This window comes from Hyla sarda, chromosome 4 (genome assembly GCF_029499605.1).
Source record: "Hyla sarda isolate aHylSar1 chromosome 4, aHylSar1.hap1, whole genome shotgun sequence".
Lineage (NCBI taxonomy): Eukaryota > Metazoa > Chordata > Amphibia > Anura > Hylidae > Hyla > Hyla sarda.
This window is the reverse complement of record NC_079192.1, coordinates 83,973,352-83,997,578: the sequence shown is the minus strand read 5'-3', so window position 1 is coordinate 83,997,578 and position 24,227 is coordinate 83,973,352. Positions and strand designations below refer to the sequence as shown.

The window sequence follows — 24,227 nt, the reverse complement described above, 5'->3', positions numbered from 1 at the left end:
GCTTTCCTTAGGCACATTTTGTACAGTGCTGGAGAGAAAAGATGCCAGACAATGCACATATGTAATCCTAGCCTAGGATAATGTGAATGATATACAGTAGTCTGTAACAGATAAAATATACATATACAGTATTGATCTCTTTTTCATATAACTGGCATTATATTGCTTGTGTAGTGTGTATTTCTTTGTCCTTCTTGTAAGCCTTGACTAACTACAGGTTAATTTTTAGTGATACAATATATCACTAGTTCGGGATTGCAGAGACAGGATTGAAGCGGGGAAGGTGCGTAACATGCCATATCACTGTAAATGGAATCTGCAGGGGAATGGTAGGTTTTGTAATCTGCACATCTAAGATAAAACATTTGAATACCCTAGGGGACTGTAAAGCAAGCAAGCTGTTCTCTTTGGCAGGAGAATGCAGCCATCTCTATCCTGCTTCCACATTACCCCCTGAGACAAGGAACCAGGCATTCTGCATTAACAAATCTGTTTGAAATGAACGATGGAAATCTTACCTCCAGGATCTCACTTAGAAAAATAAATCTTGCTATGATATAGATACAGGTTAGGTCTGCCATTGTTTTTGCAAGAACAGGACATAAGGGTGCAATTGTGGAGCATGCCTTTGGGCACAGAGACATAGAACTCCCTTTTGTACCATAAGCCTTTCCTACCCAGGTTTATTTTAACAGGGGAGCTAGTGTTGGATAAATAAAACAAAAAAACAATATATATATATATATATATATATATATATATATATATATATATATATATATATAAATTAAAAACTAAACTTTCATACAAAAGAAAAAAAAATATTATATATATATATATATATATATATATATATATATATATATATATATAACCTACAGATAGTAGAAAGTGTTGAATTCTATTATAATTTCTTCATGGTTATTTTTCACACTCATAAATTGCTTAGGTTTTCAAGCAAGTGAATTATTGACACATCCTTCATTGCACTATGCAGGGGCGTAGCTATAGAGGTAGCAGAGATAGCAGTCGCATTGGGTCCTGGTGCCTAAGGGGGCCCAAAAGCACATATGTCCCATAAGAGACTAGTATTATAATTGTCACATGGGGCCCTGTTGTAGATTTAGCATCTAGGCCCAGAAGCAACAAGCTACGCCTCTGGTACTATGTATGCCATTGTCTAAATTCTCAACTAATCGGACAACATCCTTAACATGACTAAACACTCCTTGTTGTTTTTGTAACGGAATGTTCTTTGCTGTTCATAACCTTCTTGTGGATATTCATTGATAAAAGATTTGTTCAATGATTCATATCTGACATGCTGTAAAAGTGATTAACACAAAATGACTTAAATGCAAATGAAACACATCTAAATTGTCAATTCAGCAGCCTGAGCTAGTAATGTGCTACTCAAATGTGTTATGATATCACCATGTGTTCAGTGTTTTTCCATAGAAAATAGGTCTGTGAAACTTTCTATAAATCCATACACTGCACACTTGGCTTTCTGAATCAAAAATATTATTTCTGATTGTTTTAGTGATCGGGTCTCTGCACCAAGAACCCCTACAATCAAAATTCTTGACACCAGATTTCTTCTTTTTTTTTAAATGATATTTTCCCTTTCAATTTTACTGCCCAACTCTTTTTACCCCAATATCTGCAGACAGGGGAGAGGCAAAAGACACTCATGCACATTAACTTATTATCCAGTTCCATAAAAAATCTGCAACGGCAACGGTAATTGTCATTTTAAGATGCAGCAATTGACATTGGTTGCAACAGGGTTAATAGCAGACATCGGTGTGATCGGAAATGTCTGGCATTAGCGATAGCAGTTGTAACTCACCGGCTATAAGGCAAGCTCAGCTTAGAAGCTTGCTTCAATGTCCCCTAGTGTATTCATGTTGTATATGGGAATAAGATGTTTAGGAGCTGAGTACTCCTTTAGAGGATTTTAAATAAAGTAAATCATTCACTTGAAGTGAAGCTGACTCCAAAAGGTGGCACCAGAATTCTCAGTGGAGCATGAATAGCCAATAAGTATCCACATGCCTTTTTGCCATTGTTTTCAAGGAGAAACCTTTTTTGACTTATGAGTGTAGTGAACATATTATAATCTGGAAATAAGCTAAATTCATTCTAAAAATGCAATGTAATCAATATTACTACTCAGTACCCAAGCACCATTAAAGGGGTGCTTTGCCCCTAGACATCTTATCCCCTAATGAACGGATAGGGGTTACGATGTCTGATCGTATGGGTCCACCTCCTGGGACTGCTGTGATCTCTGTGCAGCACCCAGCATTCATTTAGAATGCTAGGTGCTGGCGACAGGGTCGTGACATCATGACCACGCCCCTTGGGACGTCACGCTATGCCCCCTTAATGCAAGACTATAGGAGGGGGCCTGATGTCCACCACACCCCTACCATAGACTTGCATTAAGGGGGTGTGTTGTGACATCATAAGGGGCGTGGCTGTGATGTCACGACCCCACCGCCCGCTCCAAGCATTCAGAACAAAATGTTCCTAACGCTGGGGCAGCAGAGTATCCCTTTAAGAGTAATGGATATGCTGTAAAATACCATATTTTGAATAGTTTGATACCAATTACTGAAGCAGGGTTAAAGTGGGTTACTTTAACCCTGCTTCAGTAATTGGTACCAACCTATTCAAAATATGGTATTTTACAGAATATCCATTACTCTATTTATTTTATATTGTTCTAAGTAGCTAATACAGAGCTTGGCACTGAAGTCTAAAGAAATATGTAGCATCTACCTTTCAGTCCATTAACTTTTATAGAGAAGTCAATATGGCCGTGTTCTTCTTAAATGTCAAAAGCTCCATTGATTTCTATGGGGCCATATTGAGTTTCCACCATAAGTTTATTTTAGATATGTTGTCCATTGTCTTGTTCTCACAATAAAAGGGGCTTTTTACTTTTATATAATTCATCTTTTGTGGATTAGAATTAAAGGAAATCTGTCATCAGTTTCACCTGCGTTAACCTGTCAGTTCAGACAGGTTGTGCAGGTGACCCTGATGACACCCATACACACCTTGTCTCATTTCCTGATTTGGTTCCCTCGCATCCTTCCGCCGTATCTTCCATTCCAGGGCCGACTTGGAGTATAGGTGGAGCTTTGTGATGTATTTGCAAATAGCAGCGGGACCTAGCAGAGAAGCAGCAATGGTGATGTCACGAAGCTCTGCACATGCTTCAAGTTGGCCCCGGAATGTAAGATACAATGGAAGGGTACGGTGGAACCAGAACACAAAACGGTACCAGGTAAGTATGGTTGTCATCAGTGTCACCTGCACTACCTGTCTGTACTGACAGGTTAGCGCAGGTGAAACTGATGACACATTTCCTTTGACCTATGGTTTTATTTTATAGTATATCTCTCCATAGCTACAATGAAACACTATTGCAATAAAACACACACACAAATGCTAACAATGATTATAACACTATGTTAGATACCCCAGAAATAGTGTGAGAGGAATAAGCAGTAGGCAAATGGCAGCTAATGTCATTGGCCATTGTATAAGCAGAATTGTTACCAGGGAAGAAATTGATAAATGGGAATCTATAGGGCTGATACGGGAGAGGAGCCCTGCTAACAAGAGGTAACATTGTATTTGGAGAACTGTTGCAATTCATCATATCATGACAAAGACCTATGTCACATATTGCATTTATCTGTATTATTAATCCTCTGCTGAGCCTATTCATACTGGGATATAAAATGGTCTCTAGGTAGCAGTCACACTTCACACGTAACAGTCTCCTGAGTCCTGGGATATAACTGGCAGATGGGACTTTGCTCTAATGTGAGAGAAAATGACAGTTAATAATGCTGATATCTTGACTGTAGACAGCGCACATCAATTTCAGGTCCCGGCTCCATCTCTCGCCTCCTATCTGGCTTGTGCTTTAAATGCCACTTTGATGAATATGAATTTTGGTGAAGTTAAAATTGCAGATTCACTTTCCCTTATGATTCTGTATGCTACCTGGTATTTTTTTTTATATGCTGATATGTATTCTGCTATTGCCTTGCAGTGAAGAGTAAATTTGTGCAACCAGGCAGAAATCAGGATTTTACATGTCTCTACTAGAATTATAAGATGTGTAGAATGTCAATCCATGTGATTCATCTTCATACAGTAGTTAGATTATTTCTTTATAACTAGTATTTAAGAACCTTACATTTTAAAGTCATTATATTCAATGAGTTTTATATGGTCCTTAACCTTCCAACAAACTTTTCAGGATAAGCTGTTCTGTGTAAGAAGTAGCATTATTTCCTTATCTAGAACCCTCTAAAGGTTCTATTTCTAATTTTCAGTTGTCCCTGAGCTAATGGGTAGAGACTAGCTGCTATGATGTCTCCCATATAGTGCACACCCACAGAAACAGCAGCATGGAGTACATTATTAAGAGGTGTAAGCTGTCAATCAAGCACTAGAGTCATATAAAACAAGTGCTATATCTATAAGCAGATTTTTTTGTGAGTCTCTCTACCTCTGTCTTAATTTGCAGATCCCTGCTCCACCCGCTTTGTTTTCATAGACTTCTATGGACAGCATTTTAACTGATCCCTCAGATAGCTGATTCGTCTTGAAGTGGATTTCCTTTTTAGAGTAATCATGTGTATAGGAAAAGTTAGTTAGATACATGGAGAATGCTGTGCTTTTTTTAAAAATTTTTATGACATACTACATTTTGTTTTTATTATTCACTTGTTTCAACAACTTTGCCAATAGTACAACAGTGACCATTTATGAAAGTTGCCCAGCTGCCATTATAGGGATGTAATTGTAGGGGGGTATAGTTACAACAAGGCCCTGACACCTGAGGGAGTCCAGTGGCCACATTAGTGGAGATCAGAACCATACGTGGCATGTGATGAGTGCAGGTCTAGTCATAGATTATAAATCAGTGATATTGAGACATAGTGATATAAGTTCCTCCTCTGGTCTATAGATTAAATGGAGCTGGGCAATTATTTGTTCACGTTTTTTTTTTAATAATATACCAATATTAGGGATTTAATAAAAGATTATTAATTTAATTTCAAATCTTAGTACAAAAAAGATGAATTGCTCATATTAACCAACAAGATCATTGCTTTTTTTTCCAACTTACAACAAAAGAGTCTGCAATTTGATTGGTTAAGATGGACATAACCATTCTAAAATATTTCTTCCCCTACCACATCCATTTAGATGGGCTGCTTTGACTATATAGCAATTGACATTTTCTTTTGATCTACTGTGTAGTTCAATGAAAGGTAATTTTTTTTTTTTTTTTTATTACTTAATAAAGATTGATGTGGATTGTAAACTCTGGTGAACTTACACTTATGTTTTATTTATCAGTCTGAAAATAAAGCAAAAATCAGCTGGTTGTACTAAAACTCATATGAATAGGGCCTAAATTTCCATAAAGTTGTCCCTGCTATAATATATTTGTCTATGGACAAGGCAAGGTTGATAACCATCATGTCTGTATATTATAGAATCGGTCTTTCAGAGTGGTCTTCGTACAGAATATAATTAACATAAGTTTTGTTCCTATTGTATAATTTTGTAGCAAGATGATTGACAACCCATGTAAGGCACATTAAAGGGGTATTCCAGGCAAAACCTTTTTTATATATATCAACTGGCTCCGGAAAGTTAAACAGATTTGTAAATTACTTCTATTAAAAAATCTTAATCCTTCCAATAGTTATTAGCTTCTGAAGTTTTCTGTCTAACTGCTCAATGATGATGTCATGTCCCGGGAGCTATGCATGATGGGAGAATATCCCCATAGGAGCTGCACAGCTCCCGGGACGTGAGTCATCAGAGAGCAGTTAGACAAAAACAATAACTCAACTTCAGAAGCTAATAACTATTGGAAGGATTACGATTTTTTAATAGAAGTCATTTACAAATCTGTTTAACTTTCCGGAGCCAGTTGATATATAAAAAAAAGTTTTGGCCTGGAATACCCCTTTAACATTAACATTAGTGACCCCCACAGCACTGTAAATAGAGAATTCTTCTTTAATCATTTTGTTGAATATGGGCCATTTAATAGTACAAAGGAGATGCAGAGCCACACTACTGTAGATTTAGAATATGGATCTAAATTTTGTAAGGAAGATGTCCAGTTGGGTAAGCCCCTAAAGTTTGATATAAAAATGTTGTAAAAAGCCAGACGAACAAGAAAATTTAAATCATTAGGAGCATGTTATTTCATTATATCTTCCAGGTGTAAAAAGAAAATTGTATTTCAATAGCAAATTTGTTTAAAATTGTTTAACTATTTTAATTTATAAAAGTTTACTGACTACAGATCCATTTCCTAATGGGGTACTCCGGACATTTTTTTTAAAATTTATCCTAATTGCCCAGGATGCTACCAGTAAAATACTAAACTTTAATTTACCTCCCACCATGCCCCTGGTGCCGCCAATATAGCTATCCTATCTTTTCCCCCGGTCTTCTTCCTAGTTTTGGGGTCCAACTTTGGAGCCCATTACATACTGTCACTCAGCAGGACAATGCTGCAACTGGTGATTAGCTGAGCACAGTGTGGCACGCTGGGCCCCAAAAAAAGAAAGAAGACTGAGGCCAGAGGATGGGAGATATTGGTGGATTCAGGGGAGTGGTCGGAGGTAAGTTAAAATGTATTATTTTAATGGTGCATATAGGATAAATAAATAAAAATGTCTGGAGTACTCCTTTAAGATACTGTACAGTACATCAGAACAAAATGTAATAGACTCATTATTAAGTTGCACCTTCTTATTAAAGATTTTTTTATCAAACAAAAGATTGCTCAGGCAACATTCCGGTAACCAAAGTGTTGCTGTCTTACCTCCAGAATTGATGTTTGTACCTGAAGAATCAGCTCATGGCCTTTGACCTGTCTGACACAGATCTTACAAGACAGCTGGGTGGTGGCTGGCGTGTATCTTTCCAGGGAAAAGGCACAGTGCAGTGGCTGCTGGTTACTGCACCAGACACGAGAAAAAGGGACCTCCTGCAATGTATAAAGACAAAGATGATCATCTGCATGCAATACAGTAGTGGACACCTGATAATAAACTTCAGCACCAAGGACAGCTATTGTACAACATCTCACTATCATCAGCCTCTTCTCTGCCCTGTCCATGGTGCTGAAAGGATGGACAACTACTGAGCTGTTTGTGATTTCACTGACCCCACTAACAATGTAGGAATTCTAAATGGATAGGAACCATGGCTGCTTTCTTTCACAACAGTGCCACTTCTGTCCAGGGGAGGTATGTGATACTTTAAAACCTTTCATTTCACACATAATTACTGCCATCTATCTACTGCCAAAATATTACATAAAGACACATTTAGCCCCACAAGCTGTATATCCCAATTACTTGAATAGCTTATTAAGTAAGTATACCCTATCATTTAACTCCTGCAATGCCAAATAGCGTAAGGTAACAACCTATTCTTAGGATGCTGGGACTCCCAACTAGTCAGAAAGAATGATGAGACAGTGGGACATTGGCATGCACACACATGTGGCTGTGTCAAGGACTGCAGTGGAGCCTCACTCAATGCTATTCACTAACAAAACATATGCCCAATCCATAGAATCCACAGTTGCTGATGGTGAGCAGGGTCCAACCAAGTAGTTGGACCCCTCGTGTTCAATACTTCTTCCTTATCTTGTAGATAGCTGATATGTCTTGTTGGTGGAACAATCCCTTTTAGGGAACTGATTTTCAGTACCAGACAAGGCCATATGCCTATGGATGTTGCTATGCTATGAGGTGTGAGTTGGGGACTGTATGGTGGGTGGCACATAAAAGATGCTGGGCAGCCAACCTGATCAAATAGTATGGGTGTCACAAATAGGTTGTAAGCCAGCATGGTACACTACACATTATCATGTTACTGGAACCCTGCGCATGCCTTATCTGTGTGCAATTATAACACTAAGCAACAACCTCCCTCATGATTAGGAGGCATGTGAGTGATTGTTCATCAGTATTTTGCACCTGTCTCCCCCCCCCCCCCCCCTTATATGGCATTGTGGCTGATCTGCTTCATAATGGGAATAGGTGCCTAACCTGCCCTTGTATCAGTAACCAGTGAGTGGCCTTTTTTCTTATTTTTATTTATTGATTTATGTTTTTCTGGGGACCGAGATGATCCTATCTTAAGAAATTATGTAAAATCACAGATTTTTATTATTCTCTACATTCAGTGAAAAAAATAACATTTTCCCATCCTCAGAGAGAGGGATTATTTACTGTAAAAGCCATGAGAATAAGGAACTCTCTTAAAAAAGGATGTTGTGATGGCTGATTCATTGAACATGTTCAGTAGGGGTCTATGCATTTCTTGAAAAACTTATTAAGGGTGCTTTAAAAACATATTAGGGTGCTGATCCAGAAATGTAGTCAGAAAGGAGGTTTTATGGAACAATCGACACCTGGCTCATAAAGATTTTTTGCCTTTCTCTGGATCAACACAGTAAGGTTATAGGTTGAACTATGAACTCTTAACTATGTAACATTTTGCCCTTAGCTGATTGTCATTGCAAGGTATTTTTTTTTCAATGTAGTTCAGTTTTAAATAGTAGGTTTTGCTCATATCACAATGGGGACCGACATGTTTGCTCAGCTCTTATCCAAACACTTTTTACTTTCAAAGTAATTAGAGTAGGAAAAATGTACAACCGAGTTTCAAGATGTAAACTAAATAAATAAATAAGGTTTTGCTTGGCCCAATAATTTTATTTCTTTCAGCGGCTGGAAACCTCATTATAATAGGAATTAAAATAAAACAATTTCTAAAATACTTTAAGCACTCCTGCCTGCGCCATATCCCGTCCTTTCCTATTAGAGAGTATATATTTCTCACAAGTGAATGGCTTTTCACAGCATAAAACAATGCAGATTACATTGGGAACATATCCTAATTACACTTCAACTGGTGTTCCATTTGTAGCTAATGCGCTCTGCGTTATTATTACTATTTCTACACTTAATGTGAGATTAATACCTTGAGTTTTAGTTGACTGGTAAAGCATAATTATGTCTGCTTTTTGCTGTTTATAGGTTCCTAATAAAGAGTCAGCTGCACATGGGTTTTCTCTCAGGTAAATTTAGCCATTTGGAATGTTATTATGAGCCACTACCAGCTCCATTTACCCATTGGCACAAAAATATGTAAGGTACTTACTCCGCACAATGTTCACCTGATAACTACAGTCATTGCAGTCTGGAACACAACATCTTGTGTATTTTGTGCTAATTTTAACCCGTGTTTTACTATAGAGACCATAATGTAGGATTCAGAAATTCAAGAAACAAGTGTAGAAAAAGAAAGCAAGTGTATATAATGGTTATGTTTTATTGATGTGATTTGGTTGCTAACGTTCACAGGACTAGATACCAATATTCAGAAAAGCATTCACATTTCATTTCAATCACTTTTGGGGGAATTTATCATTAGCACTTTTTTTTTTTTTTTTTGTGCACAGACATGCCAGAATTATCATCTAATCTTTATGTTGTCTGCACTGGCTTCATTTTCTTTCTTGTTGTGTGCTTCCAAGCCTGGTTAGCAGACGTACTGGTTGGTGCACAGAAATGGTCACTTGTGCTAACTTTTTATTTTTATTTTTTACTAAAATTTGCAGCAGTTACCAACTGGTGTCAGAAATTGTGTGACCCTATAATTTATGCAAATTACGCAAGTAGTGACATGTGCAACATTATGCATTTTGCACAGTAATTGCGAAAACCACACAGCTGCACAGCAGTTTTCGCATTGTGCAAAAATCTGCACTATTACTCCCACTGTGCACACAATTTTGCCAGTTGATACATTCCCCTTTTTTGGATTTTAAATCAATACGGAAAGAAAAATTCTGCCATGACATATACTATGACATGATATTTCAATAAAACGCTGCTGGACTGCCGAAAATAACCAAGCACTATACTTGGACATCTTTGTTGTACTCTATGGTTGTACTCGACCATGTTAGTCAGTAAGCACTGTACTGTACCCTGTACAAACAGTGTGACCCGAGACCCCTTCACATACTCAAAGTGGCCCCAGTAATCAGACCCCCAAAAAATAGGCACGTATTACCCATCCTTTACATAGGGGATGTTGTCATTTTGAAAAAAACTCTTTCAAGTGGGGTGTCTGAGGAAGACAGTTTATTTGCATATGCCTTGTTATGGAGTATAGATGTCTTTGATGGTATGTGCCCAATGCTGGAACCCCCTTTAGCACCCAGAGTAACTTGGGCCATTTACCAGGATTATCCAAAGCCTGAGCCGTAGTGACCAGGTGATCAGAGAGCTGCTCTCTCTCTCTCTCTCTCTCACTCTCTCTCGGTAGAGAATGTTGCTAAAAACAGTATACCTCACTTCTCCGATCATATGCCATTATGCTGTACCCCCAGCTCATACAAAGTTACTGGAGATGGTCTAGGAGATGTCAATCCATCTGGAGGACATGATTAGAGAACTGACTGCAAGATTTTTCCTGGAACTGGCACTTTGCATACTGTGTTCACATGGATGAATTTGCATGTGAAACATTTTGTGCAGACATTTCTGTAACTGAAAATTTGTTACATTGGGCTGGAGGGAGTTGCAGCAGGCACAATGTTTATTGTTAGCTGTATCCAAGTGATTTGGACACTTTAACCTCCCTAGCGGTACGATTCCGTCTGGAAATTTGTACCAAAAGCGGTACAATTTTTTGCATTGAAATTCCACATCTCCCCCCGTCACATTCCCCCTCCCTTGTCACATTTCCCCCCCATATCACATTCCCCCCCTGTCACATTCCCCCCTTGTTGCATTCTCCCCCCCCTGTCACATTCATCCCCCCTGTCACATTCTCCCCCCTTGTTACACTCTCCCCCCCCCCCGTCACATTAATCCCCCCTGTCACATTCCCCCCTTGTTACATTCTCCCCCCCCCCTTGTTACCTTCTCCCCCCTCCATGTTACATTCCATTCCCCCCCTGTCACATCCCCCTTTGTCACATTCCTCCCCCCTTTCACATCCCCCCCCCTTGTCACATTCTCCCCTCTGTCACATTCCCCCCTATGTCACATTCCCCCCTATGTCACATTCCCCCCCCCTTGTCACATTCCCCCCCCCCCCTTGTTACATTCTCCCCTGTGTCACATTCCCCCCTTGTCACCTTGTCACCTTGTCCTGCAGCAAATACACTAGGTTTGCCGGGCAGATTTCAAACCTAGTGTATTTGCTGCAGAACAAGCCCTTTCCCCTTCAGCCAATCACAGGCTTTACACCACTGCGGCCTGTGATTGGCTGAAAAGGGAAAGGTCCTGTAAGATGAATAGAGCAGTGAACAGAGCGCACGGAGGGGAACGACATCTTCAGGGACCGGGACTAGGTGAGCAAAAGGTTTTTTTATTTTCTTCCTTCTTACTTTTACACTTAGTTCAGGGTTTTCTACCAGGGGTCCTCCAGCTGTTGTGAAACTACTGCTCCCAGCATGCCCGGACAGCCTTTGGCTGTCCGGGCATGCTGAGAGTTGTAGTTTTGCAACATCTGGAGGCCCCCTGGTTGAGAAACACTGACTTTTAGTATATGTCTTTACCTGCTCTGGCCGGCCCCCGCAACGGGAGCCGACCCGAGCAGATAATCACATGTTTTCCCGTGGGCTGCATCACTACATCGCAAAAAGCAAAAAATCGCGATTTGATTGCTTTTGCGATATACTGTGCAGCCCGCACAGCAACTCTGCAATTCTACCCCGAGCGTGACTCGGGGTTACCGCTTCTAGCAGCGAAAATTAACCCCGAGTCACACTCGGGAATACCGCTAGGCTGGTTAAAAAATGTCTGCAACAAATCTGCTGCATGTAAATTCACACAAATAGAAAATTTATAAAAAATAAATAACAGAACCAACAAACAGATATAGAAATACAAACAAGGCAGGATATAGCAAACTAACATAAAATAGGTCAGGGAATCCATAGCACTGTTGACACTGGACAAAGAACAAAAAACACACTAGACACCCCACTCCAAACATGGAGGGACATCAATACCAAAGCCAAATAGACTAATAGCCAGCGGACACTCTCCACCGAGTGATCAAAATACTGGCCTAGGAGGAAATAGAAATACTAAATACAAGCAAAAATGGGTACAGACACAAGACTCATTCACTCCTAGATAGACGGATTAGCCCAAGGCTCAGAGCAGGATTATATCCTAGAAATAGCAGGAAAATGCAAGGCAAAAGCAGGACTGACTTAATGCACAGTGTGAACATGGACTAAGATATATCAAGTTAAATGCAGAACAAACATACACAAATACTAAAACCAGACAATATACTAAAACAAAGCAGGAGATAATCTAAATATCAAACAGGACAGATAACCATGGTTAAAACCCAGGACATGAGCTCAAATAGACAAGAGCTAAAGTGCATCATAAAACAAGACATGGTCAGAGTGAGATCTTATTAGCAGCACCTCAAGATGCCTTTTATACACTCCCAGGGCTGGAGGGTTAACTCTCCCCAAACCAGGGAGAATTAGCACAGAAACTGTTCAGACACAAAAACAATGTCTGAGCAGGACCTATAGCTGAAAAATACAAAAACACAGAAACAGACATTACAATAGACACATCCTTTATCCTCAGTCCACTTACTAGGAGGGTTAAGTTTCTAATGTACTTGCCACAGCAGCGTACACCCGTGTATTGGGCTAGATGCTGGCTACACTTTTGTTTAATTTTGTTTTTGGTGTCCAATATGGGGGAAGTGGCTCCCTCTGTAGCCGTGCATCCCCTCCCCTATTTCACAGGAGGTGGTTTTAGGTTGTTAGTGGATCCAGCATGTTGCCCAGCCTGAGGTGAGTGAATGTTAGGGTTCCATCCTATATGAAGCCACCTCCACGTGGTGGATGGGGGACACGTTTTGATCAAAAAGTGCGCTAAGAGCCTCCATTTTGTTGACCAAGTGTGCTGCAGCCATTTTCTTTTTTTTTTTTTTACATGTCTTGTACTTGCCACAGCAGCGTGCACCCATGTATTGGGCTAGGTGCTGGCTACATTTTTGTTTCATTTTGTTTTTGCTGTTAAGTTTCTAATACCTAATTGCCTGCATTGTGCCTATAAGTCATAAATGCATATTGAAATATCTTACATAAAACTTCAAGGAAATATACTCCATTTGTATTGTGCCAATCAATTGGGTAATTACACACAATAATGTGCCATTTCTAATAAATGAAACATTCCAGGCAAAACTAATGCACTGTGTTATGCTTAGTGCAGGGCTTGAGGGGACAGTGTATGATATATAGACTCTTTCTTTGGTGTTCTTGCACTGTCTTATGCACCAACCCTTCAGGACATGAACTAGGCATAACAAGCGCATTAGGTTTGCCCAGAGTATTTTCTAAGTGTCCATAACCATTCTCAGATATTATGCACTTCTGGTTTTATTAAGCCTGACCTAAAATACATATAAGTAATCATTCAAAAATACATTAAATTAATTATGATAGAGGAACAACAAAATCTTCCGTTCTCTAATTTTGCTAAATAGTAAAATCCCAATTGGGAAACAGCAAGTAGGTATATTGCAATGGTAACGTGATTCAATTGTCTACTGTAAGTTGCTTTAGGCAGGTTACACTTAGATAAGTGTTGCTTTGGTGAATTTCACTAAAGCATATAGAAGACTTCTATAAAATTCTGGATTTGACACCTGGTCTCATTTACATGGTGAATAACACAGAAGGGACCTGTAACCTATCATCAGACACATAATTATTGAGCAGATTACGAAGCCTTAAGCTAGTTCCAGACCACTGCATCCATCTAATAAGAGGTAGGGCAATGCATTATAACGTCAGAGACAAATTTATGAATGATTTTTTCAGAGGTGATTCCAGAAGACATATTCTTTCAATTCGGAACAAGAGACATGTCACATTTATATCTATGGAACATATCAACCAGACCAACTACCTCCAGCAATGATGAGAATAAGTATTACTGTTAGAACTGTTATATAAAAAAAAAGGGACAGCATCACTTTACTATAATGAATTTTACCTACAATGTATGTATAAATATATTGGGTAAACCCCCCAAAAAAACTAAAACAAATAAAATGCTATACTCTTTACTTAGTAAGTTGTAGCCCAGGTCATCTTAGCCCATCATCTCCATCTTGTTCTCCTTTTGACTCCCTTTTACCACTTCAAGGTAAAATAAGAAACATGATCGCTACTTGTTGTTTCCTCCTGACTTGCTTGCTACCATAGTTGTGATAGTGTATTGAAAATGCCTGATACAGTAGGTCCCGTCTTAAGTTACTAAGTTGGACTACGTTTCCCATGGACACCATAGCAGGTGCAAGTCTGCCTCCATGCAAAGGTGTAACTTAAAGCTCCTGGACCCTATTGCAAAATCTGTAAAATAGTCTCTCAACTATAGTGTTTCACTTATGGTACTGTTCTCATATGGTTAGGAGACACCTTATTGTGCCCACATACAGAGTAAATGGAGCCCTAAGAAACAAGCTCTGTAAATTGTGGAGTGTCCATGATGGGTTACTTATGGTTAGTTCCCACTGAAGTGAATAGAAACTGAGCCATTACAGAGCTGAGGCTTTCAGCTCTATTCACTCGATATGCAGGAGCCACCTCTCTACCACACAACTGATCATTATGGCTTCCACTCATCTGATATTGATGTTTTTTTTGTTTTTTTTTCTGAAGACAGTGGAAAAGTCTTTGAAAAACATTTTAAATAGGGTTTTTAACATGAGAAAAAAAAATACAATGACATTCCAGCCCAGTGGTTGCCAAATTGTGGAGCTCCAGATGTTGCAACATCTTGAGGTCCACAGTTTGAAGACCACTAAAGTTGAGCATTACAACTCCTTCCCCTTATTGCAACATAAGCTGCCAAACAAAACACGGTCTGCAAAAAAAAAAAAAGACGGCCTGGAGATGTAAATTATTGGACTGATCCATACCTGGATCCAAGATTAGGACCATTTGACGCCAGCAGAATCTTTTGATATGTTAAGCAGCCTTTGATGGTGTGTTTAGCGAGGAGCGCATCTTCAAACAGAAAAAAAAGATCCCACAAGCTAATTAAATTTCTAATAGCACATAAAACATATATCCTGTTAAGGCCAAAAATGAAGAGTTTCTAATTTTTTGTATAAAGGTATAGTACTTTGATTTCATTTTCCATTTCACACTTTCAATCCCCTAATAATTTAGAGAAATTGAGGTCATCTACAGATTTAGCATGTGTCAAATTGTCATTTCAGACTGGCACATTAAGTAGGTTGTCTGCTTCAGAGAATCCTTTTTTATAGGCTTTATTTTAGCATATGTAACTAGACTTCTATTTCATAAGATAAAGTGCAGCCACATTTAGTCACATCCTCAGCGTTTCATTATTAACAGATAACAAATAGTCCATGAATAACTTCAATTAGGCTGACTTAGATTTAATGGCCAGGCTAGACAGCCGCTCTAAGAAACACATCGGCCCAGATTTACTGTGGCTGCTACACCAAAGTGTAGGATTCAGCTATGCCAGAATCATTGATGCATGACAGGGGATAGGGGATAAGATGTCAGATAGCCGGGGTCCCGCTGCTGGGGACCCTGGGGATCGCGCTGCGGCACCCCGCCATCATTACTGCACAGAGCGAGTTCGCTCTGTGAGTAATGACGGGCGATACAGGGGCCGGAGCAGCGTGACGTCATGGCTCCGCCCCTCATGACATCACGGCCCGTCCCCTTAATGCAAGTCTATGGCAGGGGGCGTGACAACCGCCACGCCCCCTTCCCATAGACTTGTATTGACAGGGGCGGAGCTGTGACGTAACGATGCTCCGGCCCCTTTATTGCCCGTCATTACATAGTTAGTTACATAGTTAGTATGGTTGAAAAAAGACATACGTCCATCAAGTCCAACCAGGGATGGGGGACACGTTTGTGTGTGCACGTTTTTTCCCAGACACGTTTTTGTGTCTCGCTCTGCGCAGTAATGATAGCGGGGTGCCGCAGCAGCGATCCCCGGGGTCCCCAGCAGCGGGACCCCGGCGATCTGACATCTTATCCCTTATCCTTTGGATAGGGGATAAGATGTCTAGGGGCGGAGTACCCCTTTAAGGACATAGCCCATTTGAGCCTTAAGGACATAGCCAATTTTAATTTATGTGTTTTTTATTTTTTCCTCCTCCCCTTTTAAAATCCATAACTCTTATTTTTTTCAGCTACAGACCCATATGAGGGCTTGTTTTTGTTCTTTGTAATGAGATCTTTCATTTTACAATAAAATATTAAGCAAAACCAAAAAGTTATTATTTGGGAGTAGAAAGTTAAAAAAAAACTTTTGGTGTTTTTTCTTTTTTGCCCTGTGATCTATAGTTTTTATCGGTATCATTTCTGTTTTGATGGGACTTTTTGATCGCTTTTTCTGATCTATGATGTGATTAAAAATCTGTATTTATGGTGTTTGGTCATTTTTAACATTTTCGCATTTTACTGTTTAGGATTATAAACATTATATTTTAATTGTTTTGACAATTGTTAAAAAAAATTTTATCTTACACTTTTTAAGTCCTTGTAGGGGATTTTTATATGTGATCATTAGATTGCATTTACTGTATAATGCTATGCCTTTGTCATAGCATTATACAGTGTGATCGGTGATCTGCTGTCATAGCCTGGCTAAGCCCATCATACACCATAGGATCGGCGATCAACAGCAGGAGGCAGGTAAGGGGACCTTCCTCCCCCAGGGCTGACTTTGATTGACTTAATTAAATAAAAGTCTGTGTTAATGTGTAGTGATGAGTGGCAGGGGCCATATTCAAATTTTTGATATTTTGCAAATATATGGACAAATATTTGTCCTATTTTCACGAAATTCGCATATTCGCTATGTTTGTTCTCTATTTTCTTTCCATGTGATAATTCGTAATGAAATTTGCATAGTGCGCATGTGCAATTATATCTTTCACCTAAAAGAAGGGAGGGATCAGTGTCCAGTCTGGAAGTGCCGATATTCATATATATATATATATATATTTATATATATATATATATATATATATATATATATGTATGTATATATATATATATATATATATATATATATTCGCATTAATATTTGCATAAATATTTGCATTAAAAAAACAAATATATGTCGCTACAAATATATCACTATATTCTAAATATTCACGAAATCGCGAAGAGCCGATATTCGTGGTAAAAATTAGCATTTTGAATATTCGCACTCAACACTATTAATGTGTTCCCAGTAATGATGAAAATATGAAGAACAAAGAGAGATGGATCCAGCTCGATGCAAATAAAATGATTTTAATCCATAAGACAAGGAGGATACAAGTAACGCGTTTCAAGCGCTGAATGCGCTCTTAGTCATATGTCATATATGTCCATCAAGTTAAACCCAAGGAAAGGAGAAGATTTGGATAAAGGGGAGGGGTATTTAGTTTGAAGTATTTTTCCAAAGCCTTTTTTGAAGTCCTCAGCTGTTTCTGCTGTGACCAGCACTTGAGATAGACTGTTCCAAAAATTCATAGGAGGAGATTTGTCAGAACCTGAGTAGAGAAAGAGTGGTGCAGTTGCCAATAGCATTCAATCAGATTGCTTCTTTCATTTTTTTAAAAGGCCTCTGAAAAAGGAAAGAAGCTATTTGATTGGTTGCTATGGGCAACTGGACTACACAAGTTTTGATAAATCTCTCCCATAGTTCTTATGGTAAAGAAGGCTTGTTGCCTCTGGAGATTAAACTTTTTTTTTTTTTTTATCCAGATCTCACCTCACATCACTTGAGTTCACCAATCTCTTGGTTCTGGTATGAAGTCTTTTTCACAGAACGGTATAACATGGGATATCAACAAAAATTTCAACTTACTGTTTCACTGCATAGACTTATTTACTGTACAAATTATATCATTCACACCTGTCTGTTGCAAACTTTACAGGTGTTTGTTCCAAACTGTCCTCACGTTACATATTATAATATACTTCTGCCTTTAACCACACATTTCTATCTTCTGCAGTAATGCATGAATGCACAGTACATAGTAAAGGCATAAATAATGAAACAATACATTGAATGTAAGGCCAGTATATTTCCATGATAAGAAATCATCAGTGTTGTCCTTGGTGTAGTGACCCATGGAATATACATGTTCAAGAACCGCCATACATGGAGTGACAGGTTAGCTGAGCAGTACACTGAAATAATGGAACATAGCCTTCAAATATTCTTTGGTATGGAATGTAAACACTTTGACCTTGTGCTTTAACAATGCTGTAATAGATAAAGCCAGTGTGTAGGTAATATCGACTAATATTAGCACTTAAAATGTGTGAGCAAAGCATTTTCAAAAAAACTATGTCCAATTTAGTGGAAAAAAAATAAGATCTATGGTGTAACACATATGTAACAGCCAAAAAATATTATCCGATGGACCATTACTTCATTGTTATTTTCTATTTTCTGTCTGTGCCTGTAAGACTTGGTACTAGAGATGAGTGAATAGGTCTGGGTTGAAGTTCACCTTAAATTAAGATTCATGGAACCTGACCTTTTTCGATTAGTCTAATATTAATTTTTGTTCCTCATCCTGTATACTCAGTGGCTCAGAAGTAGCAATGCTGTATGTATTGCAGCTTTCACCCATTACACTTGCTGGGCCAGCACTTAACATGGACAATCAGTGGACTGTACAGGTGTCAGCATTAGTAGGACAATCGGGACATTTCTGAATTCTAAACAAATTTTGCTAGATTATTCAAATCAGTGGTCAAGTTACAATATCAATTGATTCTAGGATGAATATTGTACACTAAAACCATTGTACGTTGAAACAATTGTATAATGAGACCATAACTCTATGGAAACCTGGTAATTGCTTCTAAAGTTCCCAAAAAGACATACAAAAAAAAAGTTATATAACTAAGACAATTAAAACAAGCCCTTACTCATAGAAGTAAAAAAAAAAAGCTGCTGGAAGTTGTAAATTACTGTCTATGTAGAGGACAGGAGCTTCTTCAAGGCCATCTACAGTGTCCCAAAAAAGTAAAATGGAGTCGCCCTCACCTGATGTCCAGAAGAGCAGCTAACCCTGGCACAGGTATAGGGTCGTACAGATTATATTGTACTGTAAGGAGGTACCCCAGTCAGTACATGCACTTCAGTATTACAGGTGTTTTACCAGTGAAATGCCCATTCTGATTGGTCAGTTCTTCCAGCCGTTGACACGTTTCACAGATCTGGGCTGTCCGTATCATTGGATGTTGAGTCTGGTTGTAAGTTACAATGGTCCAGAAACGATAATTGAACTCTAAAAATATTATAACCTGAGGCGATTGTAAGATAAGAGATCACTATACTAATCTCTGGAGATTCTCTCACTACTACTTGGTACCTTACTTTTTCTTCCACTAACATATATTGGTCTAAGGGTAACAGGTGTTGAGAACTGTAAGCCTATGAAGCTAGCTGTTTCTTGTTCAGTATAGTGATCTTACATGATCAAACAAACTAACTTAGCACCTGCTAAGATAAACATCCACCAAGAGTAGAGCAAGTTATTAAATGCCCAAAAATGTCACATGTTAAGAAAATATTCTTGAAGTTTCTCATTTTTGCAGTTTATATAAGACATAAAGGAAGAGCAGGAGCATCACAGAAGATGATCACTTACTGTCTTTTTATATAAAAAAAAAAAAAAAAAAAGCAGAGTTGAAAAGCCTGGTCTCCACTGAGCCTGTAATACAGAGTGATTGATGGTTTTGATAAGTAAGTGAGACTTCTCAAGCCTAAAGTAAAAAAAAAAAAAAAGTATGTTCTAAAATAGTGATACCTTTTTATTGGGCTGACTATCGAGGTCTGATACAGGCTTCTAGGAATTAAACCCTCAAGGCCTCAGCTCAGCTACTTCAGAAATTTGTTCTTTTTAAAGATTAACTGAAATAGAGAAGCTTTACAGTTCTCACACTCTTTCTGGACAAACCGAGATAAAGTCTAAATGTTAACCCTTTTGTTGATGGATTGACTTTGCGAAGGTTTTATTTCTTCTGTTAAACCTTACATTTCTACACTGTTTGACATTCAGATCAAGTCTTCGTGTCTAGAACTGTCTCCTTCCTATAAAGAAATTGGGAGTAATTACCTAATAAGATGAGGTACAACTGAATATGTTAAGCCTAGTAGGATGTGAAAATTATAGATCGAGGGAAAGCTATAGAGGTGAAAGTTTGGCAGTTGTCAGCTAAAAATTGTGGCACATTTATAAAAAAATACCACATCATGTACTTTAGAGCAATGGGACATTTGGGGCAAAGAGTATGTACTGTCTGGTTGCCACTTTTAATTTGTGTGCCCTGGCATGTTATAGTGAATAACCCCCACTGACTCTAAATTTTTTTTAAATTCTCTGAAGTAATATTTGGCTGCATTGTTTTTAAATGTAGCTCGATAGCAAATATGGTAATAAAATAGAAATGTTGTTAGACCACACCCCTTTTCCACAGGCCACTCCCACTTTTATTTCTCCGAAAAATCATGACTGGTGTAGAACAGCAAAAATTTGCAAATTTTTAACACAGATTTTTGATTTTTCTACAGCTTAAATGCAGTCATGCAGGCTAAATGAATTGCCCCCCACAGTGTGTGTATATATATATATATATATATATATATATATATATATATATAAGGCTGGTTAAAACCTGTGTTTATGGGAGGAGCCTCCACTATTTAGGGGCGGTGTAAGTCCCTCACCTCACGTCGCAGCGTCTTTTCCCTCCCATCCCATCCCCTTCTTGTCATTCTTTATTATTATTCATATGGGTATGCCCTCTTTAGCTTCACCCCCGAAGGCGGCTCGGGCACACCACTAGCCGCAGCGAGTAGGGTCAGGTTGGGCTTGTAGGTTGTGTCGTGGGTGGGTGGGGAGGGTTTCATGCAGGCGTAAGGTCTTGGTACTGAGACCAATCATCCCAACCCTGCCTTTTAATTACATTGATATTATGGGGTAATTTACTAATATTTTACACACCAGACTTAAAGGGGGTACTCAGCCCACAAACATCTTATCCCCTATCCAAATGGGATAAGATGTCTGATTGTGGGGGTCCCGCCACTGAGATAAGACGTCTGTGGGCAGAGTACCCCTTTAAGTAAACCCCTACCAGTGTAGCACCACACTGGATTAATCAAATTGATCAAGAAGTAAATGGTACTAAATTTGGCTCTTGGGGGGGCAGCCAAGGCCCCTTTGCAGTAAGTCTCGCCTACTTAGTGTAGGTCAGTAAAAAGGAGCAGAGTCTCATAAATTCCCCCTATAACTGCAGCAACCTCCTGCGGCAGATCTCCTTATTATTACTATATGAAGCTGGCCTGCAGACATTTAGGCATGTGTGCATGCTGTCTTTTTAATGATATATAATGTATTTTTTCAGCTACAATCTCTTATTCTATTTTCACATCCATCCAACTTCTCAGTAATTTCATTGTATGAATAGCTGCTTAATGTAGTCACTGCATTGTAGGCCGATGTAAGCCGCAATGGGCAAAAAATTTATTTCTTGCAGGTGTCTGCTAAAATTGCTAAAATTTGAAAAGCAAAGCTAATATTTCTTTATTGTTCCTACATTAGGCTTGTCACAGCCTGTGACAGGCTGACTGGTGGAATTTGATATAATATGTATGTTATTTCATTCTTTTTACTAAAAGCACCATAAACACGCAGAAAAATGCAGCCGGCTGAATACATTACGCTTTTCATATTCAGGAGTCTTAGATAAAAAGACTTTTCATGGCTTCAACCTCACAGTAAACTATAATTCTGTGTGACCCTTAAAATGCCTTTGAGTTTCTAAAACTAAGGCCCCATTCCCTAAATCACCGCAGCCTCCGTACGCCACTTCTTCCCGGCGGGTTTTATGATACTTCAGCATATCACTTCCCTTTTTATATACTATGCTGTTATAAAGTAATGGTTCTTTCATCTGCATTTTATCTCTAAGTAGTAAATTTTAATAGTTACTTGGGTCTACGGCACTCATGGAACTTTTAGTGGTGTATGAATTGGATACACCATAAAGATTAATGTCCAAGAATTTACATTGTTATAATGCCTCTCTCACTTTTCATGGCACCCTGAAGTTCCATTTTATGTTTGGAAATAGGATACATTTTGAGGTGTAAAGCTATATGGGAAAAAACAAGTATGTGTACATCATGTATTTTGTTGGAAGAGTCAACAAGTTTTAGTTGTACAACACTATCCTATTGGCATGGCCAACAATTTTGTTTGTATAAAGCAGGAAAGTGAACAAGGAGGCTGAACTCATACATGGCCTTTTGGTCAGTTTTTTTATTAGCCAAAACCAAGACTGGGTTTAAAACATAGAACACATGCAAGTCTTTCTGTTATGTTTTTTTTCTGTGCCATTTCCACTCCTGCTTTTGGCTAAAATTACTGTCCAAAATCCTATGTGTGACCATGGCCTTAGTGCCACAGACCACAACTGATTTTTATAGGTTCAAGCAAGGCTGGTGATGAATTTTTTGTTAAGATATAATTTTTTTTAATCAATTATTGTTACTAGATTTCTAGATTTTGATTCATGAATTTATGCTGATTGTCAGAGGAATTACCCCCCCCCCCCCAAAAGGTAATGCAAAATGTATCCTAGTACTGACTGTTCTTTTGTTTTCATCAGGATGAACACTGCTGGACAATAATGTAATACAGCAAAGGGTGTGGACTCGTTGTGTTACCTAACCAGTGTGATTTTGGGCGAAAATCAGGGAGAAACAAACATCTAGGTTTTCACCGTTTAACCCAATCTAGATATAGAAGCTGCTGCAAGAGGGTACCAATACACTTTCTGAAAGTGGTTCTGGTGTGGGTAGTGGATAGCCCAGCAGACAAAAAGACTGAGGCACATAGGGGTCAGGCAGGGCTAGTTAAGGTCCTTGCATGGGTCGTGGGAAGGCAGCAAGTCATGACAGATGGCACAGGTTCAAGATCAACGGTCTGAGTCAAGCACATGAGAGTCAATATAGTACACAAGCAGAAGCAGAATCAGGAGAAACAGGTGTAGGTTATAAAAGGATATCAGGGTCAGAAATATAGCACACCTTAGCTATGGAAACAATAAACCACAATATTTCTCAGGCAAAGAGGAGTAGAAAGCCCTAAATATGTGATGCTGAGCTGGGATCGGGGAGAGGCTTTGGATGTGTGCACTGTCCTATTAAATAACCGAATGTGTGCACATTTTATGGTTCAGAGCAGGAACTTCAGCAGAAGAAAAGGCTACAACATGGTGGCCACCAGCAGAAAGTGGAGCACTGACTCGGAGCTGACAGCTGGGGTAAGCGACAGGACATTGACAGGAGTTGACTACTAGCGTTACAAATGGGTTGAACTAGATAAACTTTGATTTAACCTTAGAAGCTATGTTACTCTGTTATCTTATCAGATTGAACTTCTTAAATGTTATGAAACATGTTTTTGAGTAAGATTCATTTACAACCTTTAAAATCCTGAAAACATGTGAAAGTCAACCCGTGGAAGACAGTGTCGTGCTGACATTTTAGCACAGCCACCGATCAGCAGTGCAGCAAACTGCAGGGAGCAGCCTGTCAGAATGTGATTGTGAATATCCTAAATCTCTTCTCATACTACTGTCTCTTTCTCCACCCTGTCTATCTGCCATGACTATAGGACCTCTGAGGGATGTTTTATGTTGGCCACTTAAAGGGGTTATACACCATAAGGTGATTTTAGTACATACCTGTCAGACAGTAATGAACATGCTTAGGAAGGATCTGCGCTTGTCTTGGGGCTAAATGGCTATGTCATGAGATTACCATAATACTTTGGCTAGCTTTTTGTGAACTGGTATTTCTTGTTTGACTTTTCTTTTTTTGACTACAAATCCCACAATTCCATCTTCCTCCCTCCCACACATCAGCCACTCCACCCACTGAAACATAAATGAGCTGCATCCATCAAAAGACCTGTGGTTTTCAATCTGGGTGCCTACAGCTGTTACATTACTTGCAGCTTCATCTCTCTCCCACCAAGCGATCCCTCCACCCATTGAAGCAGACAGGCTCCCTGTC

At 38.9% G+C, this 24,227-nt stretch overlaps 1 protein-coding gene across 5 annotated transcripts in view; it reads right to left on the bottom strand.

Moving 5' to 3' along the window:
* Positions 1–24,227, bottom strand: part of UNC5D (unc-5 netrin receptor D) — a 670,113-nt gene that overhangs the window by 35,020 nt on the left and 610,866 nt on the right. For all 5 annotated transcript variants that reach the window (XR_008892301.1, XM_056571520.1, XM_056571523.1 and 2 more), the window contains one exon: positions 6,884–7,048. Coding sequence is in view for 4 of the 5 variants with exons in the window: in XM_056571520.1 (XP_056427495.1) it covers positions 6,884–7,048 (165 nt within the window). In the remaining variant the exon portion in view is untranslated. The remainder of the gene's footprint in view (positions 1–6,883; positions 7,049–24,227) is intronic.